This window comes from Anopheles moucheti, chromosome 2, assembly GCF_943734755.1.
Source record: "Anopheles moucheti chromosome 2, idAnoMoucSN_F20_07, whole genome shotgun sequence".
Taxonomy (NCBI): domain Eukaryota; kingdom Metazoa; phylum Arthropoda; class Insecta; order Diptera; family Culicidae; genus Anopheles; species Anopheles moucheti.
In genome coordinates, this window is record NC_069140.1 from 88,165,367 (window position 1) to 88,183,491 (window position 18,125).

Here is an 18,125-nt window from a genome sequence, read left to right on the forward strand (position 1 = left end):
TAGTCGATACACACCCACATACACGCAAAGGATATATTGAAAGGCCATCGATGTAGACAGGTTTGTTAAAACATTTTGGAAAAATGTTGATGCTCTCATTAGTTTACCGCAGAACATTGTTCATGTTCCCCATCAATATGTCGCATCGTGTGAAGCCACACAGATTTGTGGAACGGTATGAAAAAGGATCCATTCAGAAGGGCAACCAACACTATTCCACAGCGAAAATACAGTCATACTAAGCTGAATTGGACTAGTAGAAGATAACAATATGTATGAAATATATTAAATTGAAAGTATTACGACGGGTTTCATGGTTTGGTTTCATTTGCTTCTGTTTTGAAATGGACCATTGTTTTCCGATTCTGCCATAAAATAGGTTTGATTAAATTAAATTTAATTAATTAAATTACTATTTTTGTCATAATGGTTAAACTTATCGCATTATCAAACTTGCCTAACATTATATGGCTTCAATATTCCTCCTCAATCAACATCACGTTGTTGATGAAGCAAGGATACCGCTGAAAAATTCCACGAATATCCGTTTGACAGTTTTGAATGCGCGCAAACGTGCAGGACCTGGGAGGACCTGTCAAACGGTGCCGTACAACGATTGGTGACAGATGGTCCACAAATAACAACCAGCAATCTGGGCCCGCACCACTACACTCGCACACCGAAAAACACATGGTATTCGCGCATACGCGATAACGCGAATCTGGTGCTCCGTTGCGACTGACGGAATTCAGTGTGAGGGTCAAATGCGAACGATAAATTTCGTTCGTACGTGACGGTGGCTGCAACGGTGACCGTACGGAGTTGTTGTCCGTATTGTTTTGCAAGAACCCCAACAGGTTTAATCGAATTCAAAACACCCGTGTCGCGTTGTTGCGGGAAAGACTCGTCCGTATCCGGGAGCGTCAATCAATCATTGGCCCGTTGCAGGTAAGGATGTGACTCCCGCAGAAGGAACCTGGTCCAGGCCAGCAAAACAATGTGCAAATTTGTTGCGATGTCGTGCGAAGTTGTCAGAGCTGGAGCACAACCCGTTAGAAGCTCATAAAGATAGCAACGCGAAATCTTATCTCGCACACGGGGATTAAGTTGTCAGAAGAGATTGTGTTCCCTCCTTGGCTACTTGGATGTGGCTTTTTTGTGCAAAAAACACCTTCGCACTAGATTGATCCGTGCCACTCTCTATTGTGTTGTTACTGCTTTCCCTATTTTTGCATTGTCCCCATCTGGTCGTCATTGTCACGTAAGCCACTAACAGCTCTTTAACAAACACCATCTTGCGATACCTTTATTTCGCCGTAGCGACATATGTGCATGCCGTAATTATGATTGCCATTCCGTGGGTGGAAGGGTTCTGAAAGTGGCGTACAACAATAGGACGGTTCACCAATACCCTCGTCCACACAAACCCCGCAAAGGTCACCCGTCCGTACCGAAAAACGGAAAGAAAGCAGAAGGCAAATAATCATCTTCAGCGCGTATCGATTTATGACGATGAAGTAGACGGTGGGCGGCACGCGGGTTGAAAGCCCACTTCGAGAGCAGTCCATGTGATACGGTGCTACGGAGAAGAGCAGCGAAACGGTGCACCTTGAAGACAAAACACTTCACTCGGGCGTAGCTCCGTGATATTTCGTCGTGCGGCAGGCTGGGTTTCCGGTGGCTAGGTCATGAATCCGAGAATCGTCATCATCGGTGCCGGAGCGGCCGGAGTGGCCGCTGCGACACGCCTCATCGAACGGGGCTACAAGAACGTGAAGATACTCGAGGCAGAAAATCGCATCGGTGGCCGTATCCATAGCGTACCGTTCGGGGCAAACGTTGTTGACCTGGGCGCACAATGGTAAGTGGTGTGCTTGATTTTTTTTTCTTTTGATTCTTACCATCCTTTATCCCTATTGTTGTTTTCCCCTTTTGATAGGCAAAATTCTTTCGCTTATTTCCACCCCCTTCCAAGCGGGGCGCAATATGTAATTCGAGAATTTATTCGGTTTCTTTCACCGCTCCGAGATGAAGGTCACTAAATAATCGATTACCATGATTATAATTTATTTACTGTGCTCGTTCACACTCGCCACCATATTGCCCACCTGCAAAGGGTTTCGTTTCTCATACAATCTTTTGCGATCTTTTGCATTATTTTTAGGTGCCACGGAGAGAAAGGCAACGTATGCTACGAGCTCGGTTCCAAGTACAACGTGTTCGACTCGAACAGTGCCCGGTACGAACGGTTCGTGCTGACCCGCTCGAACGGTGAACAGATACCGAAGGAGCGAAGCGAAAAGTTGCTCGGCCTTATCTGGTCGATCCTGGAAACGCACAAGCACGAACTGACCGGATACCGGGGTTCGCTCGGGTCGTTCATTATGGGGAAATTTCGGGCCTTGCTGGAAACCGCCGAATATGCGGACGTTAACAATGATACGGCGTACCAGGTGTTGGAGTTTTTCCACAAGTTTGAAAACTCCATCGAAGCTTCCGACAGCTGGTTCGATACGTCCGGGCCGGGCTATCTGCACTACTGGGAGTGTGACGGGGATTTGTTGCTAAACTGGCGCGATAAAGGCTATCGGACGGTGTTGGAAATATTGATGGTAAGTGACACGAAGGAACTTGGAACTGTCATTCCATACTAATTCCGTTATACCTTTGTAGAAACGACATCCACTACCTACGGCAACGGATGCAATCAACCTGGAGGATTATACGCACTTCAACAAAACGGTCGCCAACATCAATTGGACCGCCGGACCGGATAGTCTCGTATCGATCCGCTGCACCGATAACAGTGTGTACGATGCAGACCACGTCATATGTACGATTTCGCTTGGCGTACTGAAGGAACGCTATCAAACGCTGTTCACGCCCGATCTTCCGCCGATCAAGCGTAACGCGATCCAGGGGCTGACGATCGGTACGGTTAACAAGCTGTTTCTCGAGTTCGACAAACCATTCTGGGCGAAGGGTTGGCAGGGTTTGAGCTTGATCTGGAACCAGGCCGACCTGGACGAGGTGCGCAAAATGCCGGACAGCTGGATGGAGGATGTGTTCGGCTTCTACATCGTGGACTATCAACCGAACGTGCTGTGTGGTTGGATTTCGGGCAAAAATGCGCGCCGCATGGAACGGGCAAGCGACGAGGATGTGCGCCGTGCGTGCATGTTTTTGCTGCGCAAGTTTATGAAAGGTTGCACCATCCCGGAACCGGTACGGTTTCAGCGCACCAGCTGGTATTCGAATCCAAACTTCCGCGGTTCGTACACGTTCCGATCGATGACGACCGATCTGCTGAATACGTCCGCGTCCCATCTAGCAATTCCGCTGACAAATACGTGCGGAATGCCGGTCGTACAGTTTGCCGGTGAGGCTACGCACGATCATTACTACTCGACCGTGCACGGTGCGGTCGAGACGGGATGGCGCGAAGCGAACCGGTTGATCGATCTATACGACAGGTAAGTAGCTGCATGGACTTTGATTGTGTGTGGGTTAAATAGCATGGTTCGTTATTTCAAAATGTTACTAATTTGGGTACGTTTGAAAGAAAAACAACAGAATTCGAACTGTTGAAAGAAATTTAGTTCCAAACGAATCCACCTTCAAGAGGATCCTTATTGACTGTTTTGGTAGTTGCGGTTATACATTTTTATTAAATGATGCTACAAAAATATTCAATGCTATATTTATAGCATGTGTACACTAACATAAGCGCGTTTGAACTAGAAACAATTTACATGTAGATTATTTTGTCTTGTTACCAAATTTAGTTTGATTTATGGAATTTGTTGGTAAAATCAAAACTCAGCAGTTCAGTTTTGTGATGAAGTATAATAATTTGGAAATATTTCAAAACCAATCATACGATTATTTCTATTGATTAATTCATTACTGATTAAAACACAATTGCCACAAATTACACTAAGTTACAGTATCTTTTGTTCTGGATTTATTTTTGTTTCTTCTTTTTCTTCTTCCCTCTCCTTCTGCAGGAAGGCACATCTTTAAACACGATGATGCAGACACATTTTACCATACCAAGAACGAAACACTACACAGCTAAGACAGATCTTTTATAAACTACTGTACGATGTACAATACGATGTTTCCTTTTTTTAAGTACGTTTTCGTTTTTCTATTAGTAGGTAGTTTGCATTAAGTCCTTTTAATTTACATCTTATATTACTGCTTTTTATTTAACTTTATAAGCCTAAACCGCTTCTAAAATTATCAAACGTAAACTTATCATCCTTTTTCAACATTTTTTTTCTCGCTGTAGATTGATACCACCGTTCAATCATGGCCCGAAAGCGTACGTTGATGTGCTGATCCTTGGTGCTGGTATAGCCGGACTTGGAGCCGCCAAGCAGCTGCGTAATTCGGGCAAAAGCTTCGCCATTCTCGAAGCACAATCGTCCCCCGGGGGACGCATCAGTACGAAAGCACTGAAAAAGCATCACGTCGGTGGGAAAGGTTGTCAGTTGGTTGAAGCCGGTGCCCAGTGGTTACACGGACGACAAAATGAGCTGCACGAAATAGCCAAACGCAATGGGTTACTGCGCGAGGAAACGTCCGAGGAAGGTTTGGGCGAGTTTTTGCGTGACGATGGATTTCGGATAGACGACCATCTGGTGAAGCGCGTCGACTTCATCGTTGGTCAGATTTTGGAACAGTGCGAAGAGTTTGCCGCCCGTACATCCGGTGGCGATCGTGACGCATCCTATCCGGTATCGCTGGAGGCATATCTACGTGAGCAGTTCCGAAAGCGTACGGAGAAAGATTTTACCGCCGAACAGAAGGTGTTGGCACAGCAACTGCTCGATTGGCACTGTCGGTTTCAGATTATTGACAATTCCTGCCTGCACGTGTCAGACATTTCGGCAAAACTGTGGGGCAGCTATTCGTTTAACGGAGAAAGCTGTCAGGCACACATCAATATGCGGTACGGCTTTCAGGCACTCGTGAGCTGTCTGATCGAAGAGATCGGCATGGAGAAGATCGTGTATAATAAGGCGATCTGCGAGATCCGCTGGTTGGATGGCCGTAGCAAGGTGATTGTGAAGTGTACCGATGGAACGATTTACTGCTGTCAGCATCTGATCGTAACGTTCTCGCTGGGCGTACTGAAGGATACGATGGATCAACTGTTTCAACCGAATCTACCGGCAAGCTACAGTCGCTCGATTCGCAGTATCGGGTACGGGACGATTGATAAAATCTTTCTACAGTTTGAGGATGCCTGGTGGGGCAAAGCGGAAGGCATACAGCTGGTGTGGCGCGATGAGTTACGGAAGGATTCGCACTGGACACGATTTATCTCGGGATTCGATGTGCTTAGTCCGGGCCCACCAAATACACTGCTCGGTTGGATCGGTAGCTATGGGGCGCTCGAGATGGAGGCGCTTAACGATGAACAGATCGTGAGCGACTGTGTGTTCATTTTGGAAAAGTTTACCAAGAAGAAAGTACCTAAGCCTGTCAATTATTACTGGTAAGTGATGTTGTTTCAATGCGTAAATGTTGTTTTTCAAAGGTTTTTTTCTTTATATTTTTTATTTTAGTACAAGATGGAACTCCAATCGTTATATTCGTGGTTCGTACAGTTACACCTCGGTAAACTGTGATCACGAGCAGAACTTCATGTCCAACCTAACGGAAACGCTCATATGCAATCAGTACGACAAATCGGGTGAAGAATCGCGCAAAAAGGAATCTTTGCCGGCAGTGACACAATCGACTACAATGGGTGCCGCCAGTATGCGAACGGGGACGTCCACGAGCAATACGAGCGGTCACAGTACGAGCAGCAGTAATAGCAGCAATACACTAACTTGCGTCCCGATAGCAGCAACCTCTAGCACTCACACCACTCCAAACAAAGTCGTCCAAAAAACATCTGAATCTTTAGCCAATGCTCCGTGCAATTCGAGTACCGTCTCCACTACTACCACACCCGGTACGAAAGGGACGAGCAATAGTAACGTTAACAGTAGCACCAAAACCAGTGCCACAATCCATTTTGCCGGTGAAGCATGCCACGAACGGTACTTCTCGACCGTACACGGTGCGTACCTGTCCGGGATGGAACAGGCGAAGAAGATTATGATGCTCAATCAACAATAACTTCTACCAATTACTTCCTGGCTGTAAAGCTACCAAACCTAACAAACGCAACACTACAATCGTAACGAAATCAAAAAACCAACCGTCAAATTTAACAAAAAGCAGACCAAAATAGAAACAGATATAGAAACACAACAGATAAATTACAAACAAAGAAGAAAAATCGATAACTATAAAATGTGAAAGATCGTATAAGCTAGAAAGAAGCTGATAATTAGTCAGTAAGACTGTAGTAAAGCAATCCCAACAAACAAAATCCCGAACGTAACCGGGAACAAAACTTGGGGAGTAGTACACAACATTTACATAGCGTAATAAGAAGAAAGTGCCCAATGCGTGCGGTCATCTATTTACCTTTAGCGCTCATTGCAAATGAGAAGATTATTACGTTAAGATCAGCTAGGAATGGTAGAAACTAGTATACGTAGGCTCAATACATTTAATGTAGCTCATCATCTTCCATAGCGCTAAGGCAAACTCCGTTCTATTTTCCAAAACAGAATTTACGTTCTTCCATTTACTATCCTAAATGACTGCCTGAGTAAATGTTAAAAACGTTTTGATGCATTTGTTATCTTCGGTGCAGAATTTGGTCTGTGTTGCATGCCAACAGTTGATAGTTTTTTAATTCATGAAAAGGTTCGATATTCCGTTCCTGCTTGATGGGGATTCTATTTGTTAGCTAAATGGCGAAAGAAGGCGTAGGCGTGCAGTTAGACTGCAAAGATGCAAACATGAAACCGTAGAGCTTTCCGCCGTTTCCATTTTATAGAACAATCTAGAGAAGAATAAATAATTCAAAACATGGAATAATGGTGTAAATTCATCTTTGGCACGAAATTGGTTTATAACTGCTTTTCCTGTATGGAATAAATGAATCCTATGTTCAGTGCAATGTTCCATTGAAACCCCTGCATCTGTCAAAATTAGACATATTTCTTGTGTTATTTGGGGAGGCCACAATTCTTGCTATAAAATGAATAATTTATACATTTAAATCGGTTTATTGACTTACTTTATCAAAGCACACTTTTAATAATATGTTATTGATTATAATTATAGAATCCCTGAAGTGCATGGGAAAATCTATCGCGGAAAAATATAAAAATATTCTACAGCTGCACAGCATGGTGGCCGTAAGCGCTCCCACAGTGCAGCCCAGCCATACCCGTATATAAACGAGGTTCGTCGTTTCAAAACAAGTCATTTTTTTAAATTCTTCGTGATTGAAGGACCGTTGCTAGCACGTGTCGCGTAAAGGTGCAACACATCAAAACAGAAAAAGAACGGTGATTAAATACTGCATAATTGTTACTGCTTGTTCGTATTCGTGATCGTTGTTGATATGCAAACAGGGGTTTAAAAACGCAAAACTCAGCACAAAACTTCGTGTGTTCATCGTGGCCAGGTGTTTGCTGTGTTTACGCAGCAGATTGTGCATCGACACAGGTGGCTGTGACATGGTGTGCATTTAAATGCAATTAAGATGAATCGAAGCATACGGCGCTAGAAGTGATATTCTCAGTTCAAGTGATAAGTTTTCATTATTCTGCAATCTGCATTGAAGAAGTGTTATCAGTAGATATTGATTTTCGAAACAGGAAATCATTAATGATTATTTCTGGTCAGTTTTAAACGAATAGTGTTGAACGAATAGTGTTTTAAACGAACTCAGTTGACAATCAAGTGATATTCTAGAAAAAAAATCATTAATGAAGATGACTTCAATTAAAACAAAACAGTTTTATCGAAATAGTGATTGGAAAGTGTTTATTAAAACTATCTCCTCAACAAAAAACTCCTGAAAATTATCACTTCATCACTGTTTTCCTTTGGTTAACCTTAAAGGGAAACTCACATATTCTCAATTGGTGTGCCCTGTTGAACGCCTCGTCGAGTGTTGTGCGGCTAATTAAGCTACATTATAGTGTTATTATCCAAACACAGGGGAGACACAAAACATAATTCCTTCCGAGGTTTAACCGAGGTATTGTTTTCCCCTGTTTGTCCCGAAGTGAATTGGATAGGAGTGCCAGATGAAAAAAAAAACAATCCAAAACAAAAGAAACCTGTTTGAAATCTCATCAAAGGTGGAAGAAAATAAGAAAACAAAGATAAGACACTCGACCGCGATCGTCAAACAAAACATTATCTTCCTTTTTATTGCACTTGATATAAAATCCTGTCGAAAGATCGCCCAAGTTTTCCATTTTACCAATGGTCCAAGTTCTGGGTAGATTTTTGTTTAAAACAAAACAATTAATACTCCAAGCGTACGATAATACGAAACCAACATTTTTTCATCGTTGCATGCTGTTTGGAAGGGTTAACAAATTTTGAATTTTACTCACGTTTTCAAATTGTTGCTTCCGTCCAACCTCTGGTCGCATTAAGCTTTTCAATTGATAATGTTCTTTTGAAGCCAACAAGGCTAACTAGCCTTTCATCAGCATTGAATTTTTATTTCCTTCACCCAACGCAACGGGTGAGTCCGCTCCGATATGGGATCCGGGGTCCGTATTATTCCCCGAGGCTAGAGGCTTCATAAAGAACTAAGAAGAAGAAAAAACCCAACCTCAGCCAAAAACCGTCAAAATCGTAGAAAGAGACAAGGATTGGCCACCGCATTAACGCCTCGATCGGCGGCAACGCGGTCCCGGGACCTGGGGTTTTAAGTGATCGAAGGAGCCTGCGGAACGCTCACACATCAGGAAAAGGAAAGTAATCGATACATTCCTTCGCTTGGTCCGAGAGCGTCACTTTCTAAACGTGAAGAAAGATATTACGAACCCCCCCATTCCCGACAAGTCGAAAGCTGGGCTGGGAATTCTTCTCGCTGCTTTCGGGTGGTAGAAGCCGAACAATCAACAACGGCAAAAGCGTGTGGTTCGCGGCCCAAACCATTCGGAGTTATCCTGTTCGGAGTTCGCAAACACATGTTATGAGGCGCTTGTGGTATAAGGAAAACATTAAGACTTCATGAAGACAATTTATCACACCATCCAAAGAGATTAGTTTTAGGATCAGTTAACTTGTCCTGAAAGGGCCGCCCTGAGATATCCACAAAACAATGACAAACGATCGACACCAAATGATCAAGTTGATCATCGCCAACCCGAAAGCTCACTTTTACATAACATGTTCCATTTTTTCTGTGGAGAGTGTGTGTGTGGTATTTTATGCTTTTGTTACCCAGTAAAAACCGGAAACAAAACTATTAAAAATTCTATCGTTTAAGAAAGTGATCGTTCGCCCTTTTTTACTTCTTCTCTCGACGATGCATTTCGGCGGAATTGTTGTTTTAGTTTGAAATTCATCTCACTGATTATACGCCCAATGGATACATTTTTATAGAGATCACGATCAATATGCAATATGCATAAGGAGTGTGTGGTAGATCCATCACATACACCATTGGTGAAAGTGTTTACTGAAAGGGTTCCGTAAACAATAAATTGATCAAGAGCGTTTAATGCTGGGCCATTAGGCCGTCACTGCACCATTACTGGTTGGAGATAGTAGTTTATTTGTTTTGGACTAAAATGCAAACGTTTCCCTTTTTAATTAATTCCCTATTTATTGAGGGCTTGCCACCAGCTGCGCTTCATTTGTGAACAAGTTTTAGAAATGGTGGGAAATAATACCTCGCTTAAGTTTACATTTAAGAACGTATTATTTAATCAATTCAATAGTACTTCGACTTATAATGCGACTGGAGAACGATATCGTTCGTAATGCAGTCAAACCGTGTTAGCTTGTAAAACAACCAATAATGTGCGATAAAGGGCTAGGGAAAACAAAAGTAAATTCAGTTAATATTACTTGAAGCCTTGAACGTAATCACAGCCATCACGATCATCACAAAAAGAGCAATAATATTCGGCAGATAATGGTTGCATAATTTTATCATTTAAATTCATCTCCCCAATCCCTCGCCCATACTACAGTGAAGCAGCAGAGTAGGCCGGTGAAGAAGGCGTAAAACAAAAGCCAGCAAAGAATAGTTGAACCTAGTGTAAAACACAACACCATCTGCCGAAAAGCGAAGAAGCAGAAAGGTATTTGCGCACCCGTGTGTGGGTACAAAAGAAGCGTACGTTGTGTGTGCAGATTCAATGGATTTGTGCCCCGGGCCCCTGCCCATCTCATTACCCATCGACGAACGTGCCCGCAGTGAGTGCGTGTTTGTGTGTGTATGTGTGTGTGTGTGAGTGCGCGTGATGTTCAATTACCGCAAGTGTCACACAGGCCGCACAGTCTTTTGGTGAATCTGCCCGGTGCGGTGCCCGGTTGTTATTTCGGTTTTCCTATCCGAAGGATGATGTCACACGGTGTTCTGCTCTGTGCGTTGTGATTATACCGAGCTTGATTTAATTGTTGAGCGTGCCGTGTGCTGTTTGATTGCGCGATAACATTCTTTCAACTAATCGGCAAACAAAACGTGCTAGAATTCGAACGTGTGAAATACCCCAGAAAAAAAGGATAAAATAACGTGATAGTGTATGTGTCCGGCTAGAGATTAGCGTTGACTCTGTATCGTAGCAAGCGGGGACAATGGAAAACGAATCCTGTTATGGAGGCGGTGACATTGCGGGTGCTATCTTCGGCACGCTGCTCGCCGTCATCCTGGTGGCGGTGTTGCTCTGGTGGCTCTACAAGAAGAATTACATTCTGAAGCGAAAAGGTAAGCCCGCACACGTTGGTATATTATTTAAGCAAAACGGAAATTAAATTCATCATCTGTCGCTTTTTAGTTCATTCAAGTCAATTTCTTTCTCCGCTGTGTGGTACGTTGCATCGGCATGCATCCGGTGTTTCATCATTGGGGCGCGTGTGTGTTTTAATTTGATATTATGAAACGATGGATCTAATACAGGCAAACCGAGTAGTTTACGTCTCGAAACTGGAAGACATCACACCGAAGTGGCCCAATATTGATTGTACTGCAAAATCCCAAGCAAAACCGATTAGACGGAACGCTGCAACGAGCAGTAACACTTTGCATACCCGCCCGTAGTGAACCGGTACGGAACTTGGCAAAAGCCACCTTACGCGTGATTAGGTCAATCAAGCGAGAGAAAAAAGCACCCTGCCACTCAAAGTGGGTTGGCAGGATGTTACATGCGTCGCATGCAAATGACACGTAGTTGTGCGCCCCGCTGCGTTACGCGGCCAAGTGTCACCCGTTGGTACCGAGTTTAATCGTCTCGATTGTGCAACGGTTCGGTGCCCTCACTGGCAAGAGGGCTACTTTCCATCGGGATCGCACGAAGGGAAAGCAAACGCCTGCCTCCGAAAAAAAAACGCAACGCCTCGCCACTGGTTCGCGCTCACTACAACCCGCACCCGTTGAACGAATCGTTTCCTTTTTCCGTTTTAGACCGGCGTAAACTATCCAACGCCCACGGATGATGACGTTCGTGTTGGATGTGTGTGTCGTCTCGTGTGTGCCGGGATCGTTGGAATGCGATTGATTCGCAGGGGGGGTGGCCAACCCGGTGTCTGGGTGGCTCAGGCCCGGGGTTTATCATCATTTGCATACGAATCATAATGTTTATCGATGAGTAGTTCGGCGTTTCTCTTGCGAACGGTAATGGTGGCACGCACACGGGGCGTTTTGGACATGGTTCATCGATCGTGGACCCGTGGGTTTTGTTGATCGCCCAATGTGTTTACCCCCTTCGTACGGGGCTTTATTTATCGGAGGTTCTTTTTTTTTTACCTCGTGAAGATTCGTGCGATACCATTGTCGGGTGCCGGTTGGCGACTGGACAGCCCCCGTCAATCAGAGAATAGTGGCCCATGTAAAGCGAGGGCGTGTGATGCGTATCGGTAAATATTGGAAATGTTTGTTTCATTCGGAAAAAATCGAAACGATATCACTATACAGCGAATCGGATTTATCTAATTTTCATTTCATTTTTAGATATAATTATGCTATTAATCACTACATACGATTGGTACAGCACTACCATCATCATTCCGGATGTTTACGCCGCCTTCGAACAAAACTGCACCCGGCCGAGGAAGGAAATAAAATCACTTTCCTATTAGCCCATGTAACACCACACAACATGGTGTAGGCGCAACTACAAGCACCGCGGAAACAACCGTCGGACAGTAGCCGGGCAACTGTTATTTCGATCGCACGGAGAAATACGCATTTTAATTCCTGTGTACCGGACACGCACTAAAGCACCGGAACTGGTTGTTACCTCGGTCGGTAGTAACAAAACTTTGCAACCTGCTGTATTTCAGTAGTGTAAGCCTTCGGAATGACATCTACACAACATGCAGACGGTAACGCATATGCAAAACAAACCTTCCCTGCACCGATGCTCCGATGCCGGAAGCTTTGCATCCAGCCGTCTTGCGCACTCCGCTAAATGATGGCATCGTCCATCATGAGCCTATATTGCGTGACAGGGCGTAATGAGTGCAGGGAAACATTCAGCCATCCCGTGGCTGGTTTGACAAATTGCAAGGGCGACAAATTGCGACACGTTGATTGACTGACGCACATTAATTGTTGCTCAAGATGGAGCTTATTCCCTGTAAAATCGAGACACTTTGGACATAACGCATTGGATGAGTGATGAAGCGATGACTCCGGAAGGCGCCGGTGGGCCACCAACATCGGGTGAATTGCGCTCAAAAATTGGGCAGTGGAGTGTGAAGGTACATACGCACAAAGGTCACACCGTTCGCCATTCCTAACTGGACCGGAATGTATCCCAAAATCTACAAAAATATGTACCGCTCGGTACCGAAGGGCAGCTGGAACGGACCGTGGCACGATCTCACCTCCGGAATACATCAGCAAAACATCGATCCGCGTTGATAACCTTCCGGTTTCGATCCAGTTTTAATGGCGGTGGTGTAAATACTTCACGCCTCATTTCTATCACCAGATATCCATCTAGGCGTGACCTGTTGTTTTAACCTGCGTCTTTTGAAGCTAATCATGGCGTACGAAGTACACTCGAGGAATTCATGCGCAGTTGGAAAGTATCATTGCTATTGCTATTGCTATGAGCACAGTACGAAACTACACCCTTAGGGCTGAAGTGCCTCACGTGAAAGTCCGGGAGGGCACTCCCGGGAAGTCTTTGGAGATATCTCAGAAATTATTCCAAGGTGTTCCAAAACAAGGTGAAAACTGAGAAATTGGCCATCAAGAGGCGTTACAGACAAAATCACATCATACAGAGTGGAGTCTTGATGGTGTCTAGTGAATACTGTCTTCCTTTAACGGGCCAATCATGATCACCGATCAAGCGGCACGATCTCCCCGATCCTTATCGAATGTTCCCGGGCTATTTGATACTGTTTTTGCAAATTAATAATGCTTCGGCTGGATATTTTCGACAGCGAGTCGGTGTACCGTGCGGGTGCGCTTGCTGCGCTATTTTCCCGATCTACGATCTCTTATCTGCTGCCAAACCGTAAACCCTGGCGTATGGAGATGTGGCGGTAGAGTTTTTGTTTGTCGCTGCAACCGGAAAAACAAGTTTCTTGTTCTTCGGCGGCAGGAAACTTGCTAAACGACACGCATATACATCGACTCGCACACACAGCCATAAATACGGCCAATACAGGTGCACCAGGTCGCAACTTCACGAGAACTCGTTTTCCGAAACTCGGGAAGGCAGCATCCCATCCCCGGTTCCCACCCCACTCGCTATCAGGGGTTGATACCTTTTTTTCTTTCGCTTCGTATTTGTTTTTGCGGGGTGTTGCCGTACTCTCTTCCCATGTGCAGGGAAGCACACTCTGGTGGAACGGCGGTGGAATCTATTGCGAGTTTATGCAAATGATCGGGGTCCCCAAACTCACCCGATGGCTAGAATCGGAGGTGAGTTCGATCCCCGTGGTCGTAAAGAAACTGGACCTCCCGTTCCCAGCGATAGTGGCATGATAAAGCCAGAGGCAGTGAAGATGCGTGTACACCCAGCGAGAAGCAATTAGCCGTTGGTCTGCCCTTCCTCTGCCAAGCGACTCGGGGAGGGGGCTGGCTTACGCAACATGTAAAAGCACCTGTGTCTGGACAATGTGTTGTTTCTTTTTTGTTTTCAACAAAAATATTTGCAGCAGTTCCGGTGACATGATATCCGCTTGCTGATTTATCGATCCATCGTTTTATCCGACGCGTTCGTTGCTGTCACGGCAAAGCGAAACAACACTCCTCGAGGCATGTCCAGTCCGTGTCATACACATTGAGTGATTGGGTAATTTTAAAGTTTTGAAAACTTTCTCTAATACCCGGGGGTTAGCTACGACCTGATCAGGTGTGAGAAACAACAGCAAATTAACGTGTTGTTGTTTTGTTTTTGATAATTTATTTGAATGATTATAATTCTTTTTTTAGAAATTGTTGATTTTTGGCTCAATTTCTTAAAATGATAAATTGATTGTTATAAAGCATCGTTTGTGAGCTGTTTTTTTTTTAAATTATTTAGTTAATAAAATGATCCTGAACCAATCATAAAATCAGCTTCCAAAAGTCTCTCCAAAACGATGCTCAATAATAGTAACGATAAGGAAGGAAGTTCTTTGAATTCATGTGGTACTTTTGGAATCATTTTGGCGTTCTTTTCTAATTCAACTGGAACTTGTTGAGATACACGCGGAATCCTTCCCACTTCTCACGAACTTATTGGTCATTTCGGATGCCGGAAAGTAGTGTGTGAATTGAGCAAACTTTGACCAGAATCGATTTCAAGTTGCAAAGATTCAACGTCAACTATGAACGGCATTTTTCACAACTATTAGTAAACCATCGACTTCCGTTGCAGCTGAGGGCTTGCGAACTGGCCCAACGTTCGCCACGGTTGGGTTTCGCCGCGGATCGGTCAGCGACCGCGTGCCGTGAGCCAAAACGAGGCAAAAGAAAATACGCAGAAAACCACACATTGTTTGGGGTGACCATTTCCCCGGGATCAAGTGTAAAAGATAAACATTCCAAACGGATCGACCAGTGCCGCAGGCCTCGCTCGCATCAACGTTGACGCGCAGGGGATGCCGCGCGCGTTGGCTATTTTCTATTCCCATTCCATTCCATTCGCAGCGCGGGGCCCGGGGTGGTTGGCGGCAACCCGAAAACGGGAAAGGGAAGGGCAGATCTGCCATGCAGATCTCTCGACCCCAAAACCAACCCCGCGGCCAAGCGACAAAGTGGATGATTTTTATATCACTTTTCACAAACGAAACGGCGCTACGTGTGCCACCCTCTGGACCCTCCGGGGACGCTCCGGGTTCGGTGGTTGTGTGCTTTCCGAAAAATAAAACAGGTTTCTGGCATTTTGCGTTCTTGCGGGCGCATTTGCTTGGTAGTCGAGCCGAGGAGCGCTAGGGCCCGTTTGGTTGGGAGGGCAAACGTTGGAAAAGAATTTTTATCATTATACACACCTTCGTCTTCGTCTTCATCACAAAATTGTTTTTCTTTGAGGCAGAGAGAACAAGTTGCTGGTGCGCGAACGATCACACCACGTATGCACACATACACACATCAGCTTGGCTGTGAGAGCCATCGTGTTAGAAAGCCTTCTGAAGAAAAGAGACACCTCTGACATTCACTCCGGAGGCACTTGTGTTGTGGTAAGGCGTTGAATAACTGTTGGCCGAAGAACTATTTCATTTGCATCTGATAAATAATACGATCATCTGAGTTCTTTCCTTGCTGAGCTTTGGACTGCGTAAAAGTATAAGCTGAAAAAATATATGCTGACAGCCCGCGAATGAAAGCTTTCCCTTACGGATTTACGACGATTTTTTTTTCGATATAAAATTCTTCGTCTCCTCAATGAAAGAATTCATTTCTTCTCTCTTCCTGTCAAATGTTATAAAGCAACAGCGAAATTCTTGATCGTGTTGGGCATCGTTTTATTGCTCTTGACACTCGATTTAATGCTCCAAGACCTGGGACCCCATCGAACAAAACACATTTCGCACAAACACCGACCCGTAAGTGTTTGTCGACGGTCCATTAACTTCAAGAGGTCTTATCTTCAGAATGTATTTTTTTTATTCAGGATAAACATGAGGTCGAAAATCTTGAAACCGGAGGATTATGGCTCCAAATAACTTTTAAGAGTACTCAATTCAATTTATCAATTATCATTTCATCCTCTTTGCCTTCGCATTGTGATCGAATTCTTTTAGTAAAAATGAGAGGAAGAAGAAACGCATCTTGAAGCTTCACACCTTTGTTCAAGTATTTTATTTCTATTGTGGTAATTTGAGATCGTAGTTTGGTAGGACTACCGGTTGGAACTAACACACCAATTGAATCTTCGTCGTCTGAGGCAGCGAACCAGAGGGTGTAGGCGAAAGCCTGCCGGCAACCTGCTAATGAAGGTGTTCATCACGGATCGATGGGATTCAATGGTCCGTAACAGATCGGAATAAAACGAAAGCTAATTGTACCTTGTCCGATCTTTGTGTAGCGGTGATTATTGCCCAACTAAAATAAATCATCTTCGATGATGATCGTATTTCGGTTCTAATTCTAAAATCTCGACGTATTCACGACGACTTTCTCTGTTTGGGAACACATTTTATGTAGGTCAGAGTTCAGTTTGGATTTTCCCTTTTTGCTTTCCACTCTCGAAATGCGTGGGTTGAGCACAGCACTTGTGCCATTCCCGGGTGGTAAGTGTGATGTAACCCACTTTTGCCGTGCTGAAACAAACCCTTTCCATTCATGTTTTAGTTCAGTGGAACGCTGCGATTGTGCAAATATCATAAACAGCCATTCGCACACAAACACAGATGACTCTCCTCTGTGCAAGTTGAACCCTACCCGTGTTAGCTTAACGCGACCGCATACTTCACCCGCGTGCATGTGCATCAGTGTTCTATGCACTTTTTTTCGCTCTCGCTCTCGCCCCGATCATTAAGATGTGTGGGTTTTTTTTTGCTGCAAATGTTCCTTACACTTGCGATTTAGCCCCGCTAGAGCAACCTTCGACCATGCGTCCGATGCGAGTTGGGAACGATTTGTAATGTAGCAGAATGTTTTTCTGTGTCCCTGTGCGAAACGATGGCCATACGCTGTGTGGTTCCATAAATATCGCACCAACCGTGGTCACATGTAGGTTGACGCGCGGTATCGCGATCTTTACTCGATCGCGTGCTCCGACTTCCGACCGTACCGGGCCGCGTTCTTCCACGTCGCTGCCGATTAGTAGCCGCTGCTGGCCGTACCAAAACCACCAGGGCTCGATAAATGTGTGAGCTCGCAAAATCACCCCGCTGGCCGTGCATCGATACGTACAATGCAAGTGTACTGTTTCGATGACGACAACGACGACGACAACACGAACGACAACGATTATAGATGGTCACGGATCGTTTAGCTTCCTCGGTATTGGCAAATGAATGCCTTTCCAACCGCATGAACGTTGCGCTAATAAGTTGGTGTCGTATTTTAAATAGGAGGCTCTGAAGGGAGGTTTTTACTTTGTGTGTGTGTATCCGTTGCCCTCTGTACATCGCTTCTACGTTTAAGCATCTGTGCGGAAACATCATCTGGAGAATGTGTTCCATTGCGTACGAACTTCTCAGCACGTGTGAGCACTGCCCTCAATATGGCTGTTAGCTGGTACGGGGCTTTTATCATCAGCTATCAGCGCTTGGTGAATTTCGATCTAATCGCTCAGCTGATCTCGGAGATTGGTGATTATTTTAGTGTTTAGAGCTTTTTCCAAGATTTCCCCCAACCAGCACAATTATATCCAATTTCCGTTTCGAAGCCTTTTTCGAAGCTGATCGCGCGATGTGTGAAGCAGAGGAGTGAACTTATTGCTACACACGTTGCAGCAACATTCTTCGATCGATTACAATGCACTAACGCTAACGGTGCCTTTTTTTTTTGGGGGGGAGAGCGCATTCCACTAGGAGCTTGTATAATTGTTTATAATCACACTGACTTACAATGTACTAAGCGCAGGCAGTGAAAAAAGGGCCGGAAAATAACAGTATCGATC

The 18,125-nt window shown here is 44.7% G+C and overlaps 2 protein-coding genes across 2 annotated transcripts in view; both read left to right on the top strand.

The window, feature by feature from the left end:
- The first annotated feature begins 1,174 nt into the window (after positions 1 to 1,174).
- On the top strand, positions 1,175 to 6,941 carry LOC128304124 (uncharacterized). The gene is made up of 6 exons (XM_053041267.1): positions 1,175 to 1,261; positions 1,321 to 1,861; positions 2,165 to 2,612; positions 2,674 to 3,473; positions 4,295 to 5,506; positions 5,577 to 6,941. Exons 2-6 carry the CDS (start codon positions 1,689 to 1,691, stop codon positions 6,136 to 6,138), a joined length of 3,195 nt encoding a protein of 1,064 aa, XP_052897227.1. The 5' UTR covers positions 1,175 to 1,261; positions 1,321 to 1,688; the 3' UTR covers positions 6,139 to 6,941.
- A 3,751-nt stretch (positions 6,942 to 10,692) lies between these two features.
- Positions 10,693 to 18,125, top strand: part of LOC128296831 (uncharacterized) — a 52,746-nt gene continuing 45,313 nt past the window's right edge. The window contains exon 1 of the mRNA XM_053032331.1: positions 10,693 to 10,822. Coding sequence (XP_052888291.1) covers positions 10,693 to 10,822 — 130 coding nt within the window. The remainder of the gene's footprint in view (positions 10,823 to 18,125) is intronic.

Excerpts from the sequence above, each read along its gene's own strand:
- LOC128304124 (XM_053041267.1), top strand. The coding sequence starts at position 1,689 with ATGAATCCGAGAATCGTCATCATCGGTGCCGGAGCGGCCGGAGTGGCC. Across the intron at positions 3,474-4,294 it reads TTGATCGATCTATACGACAG|ATTGATACCACCGTTCAATC; the intron begins GTAAGTAGCTGC and ends TTCTCGCTGTAG. Across the intron at positions 5,507-5,576 it reads AAGCCTGTCAATTATTACTG|TACAAGATGGAACTCCAATC; the intron begins GTAAGTGATGTT and ends TTTTTATTTTAG.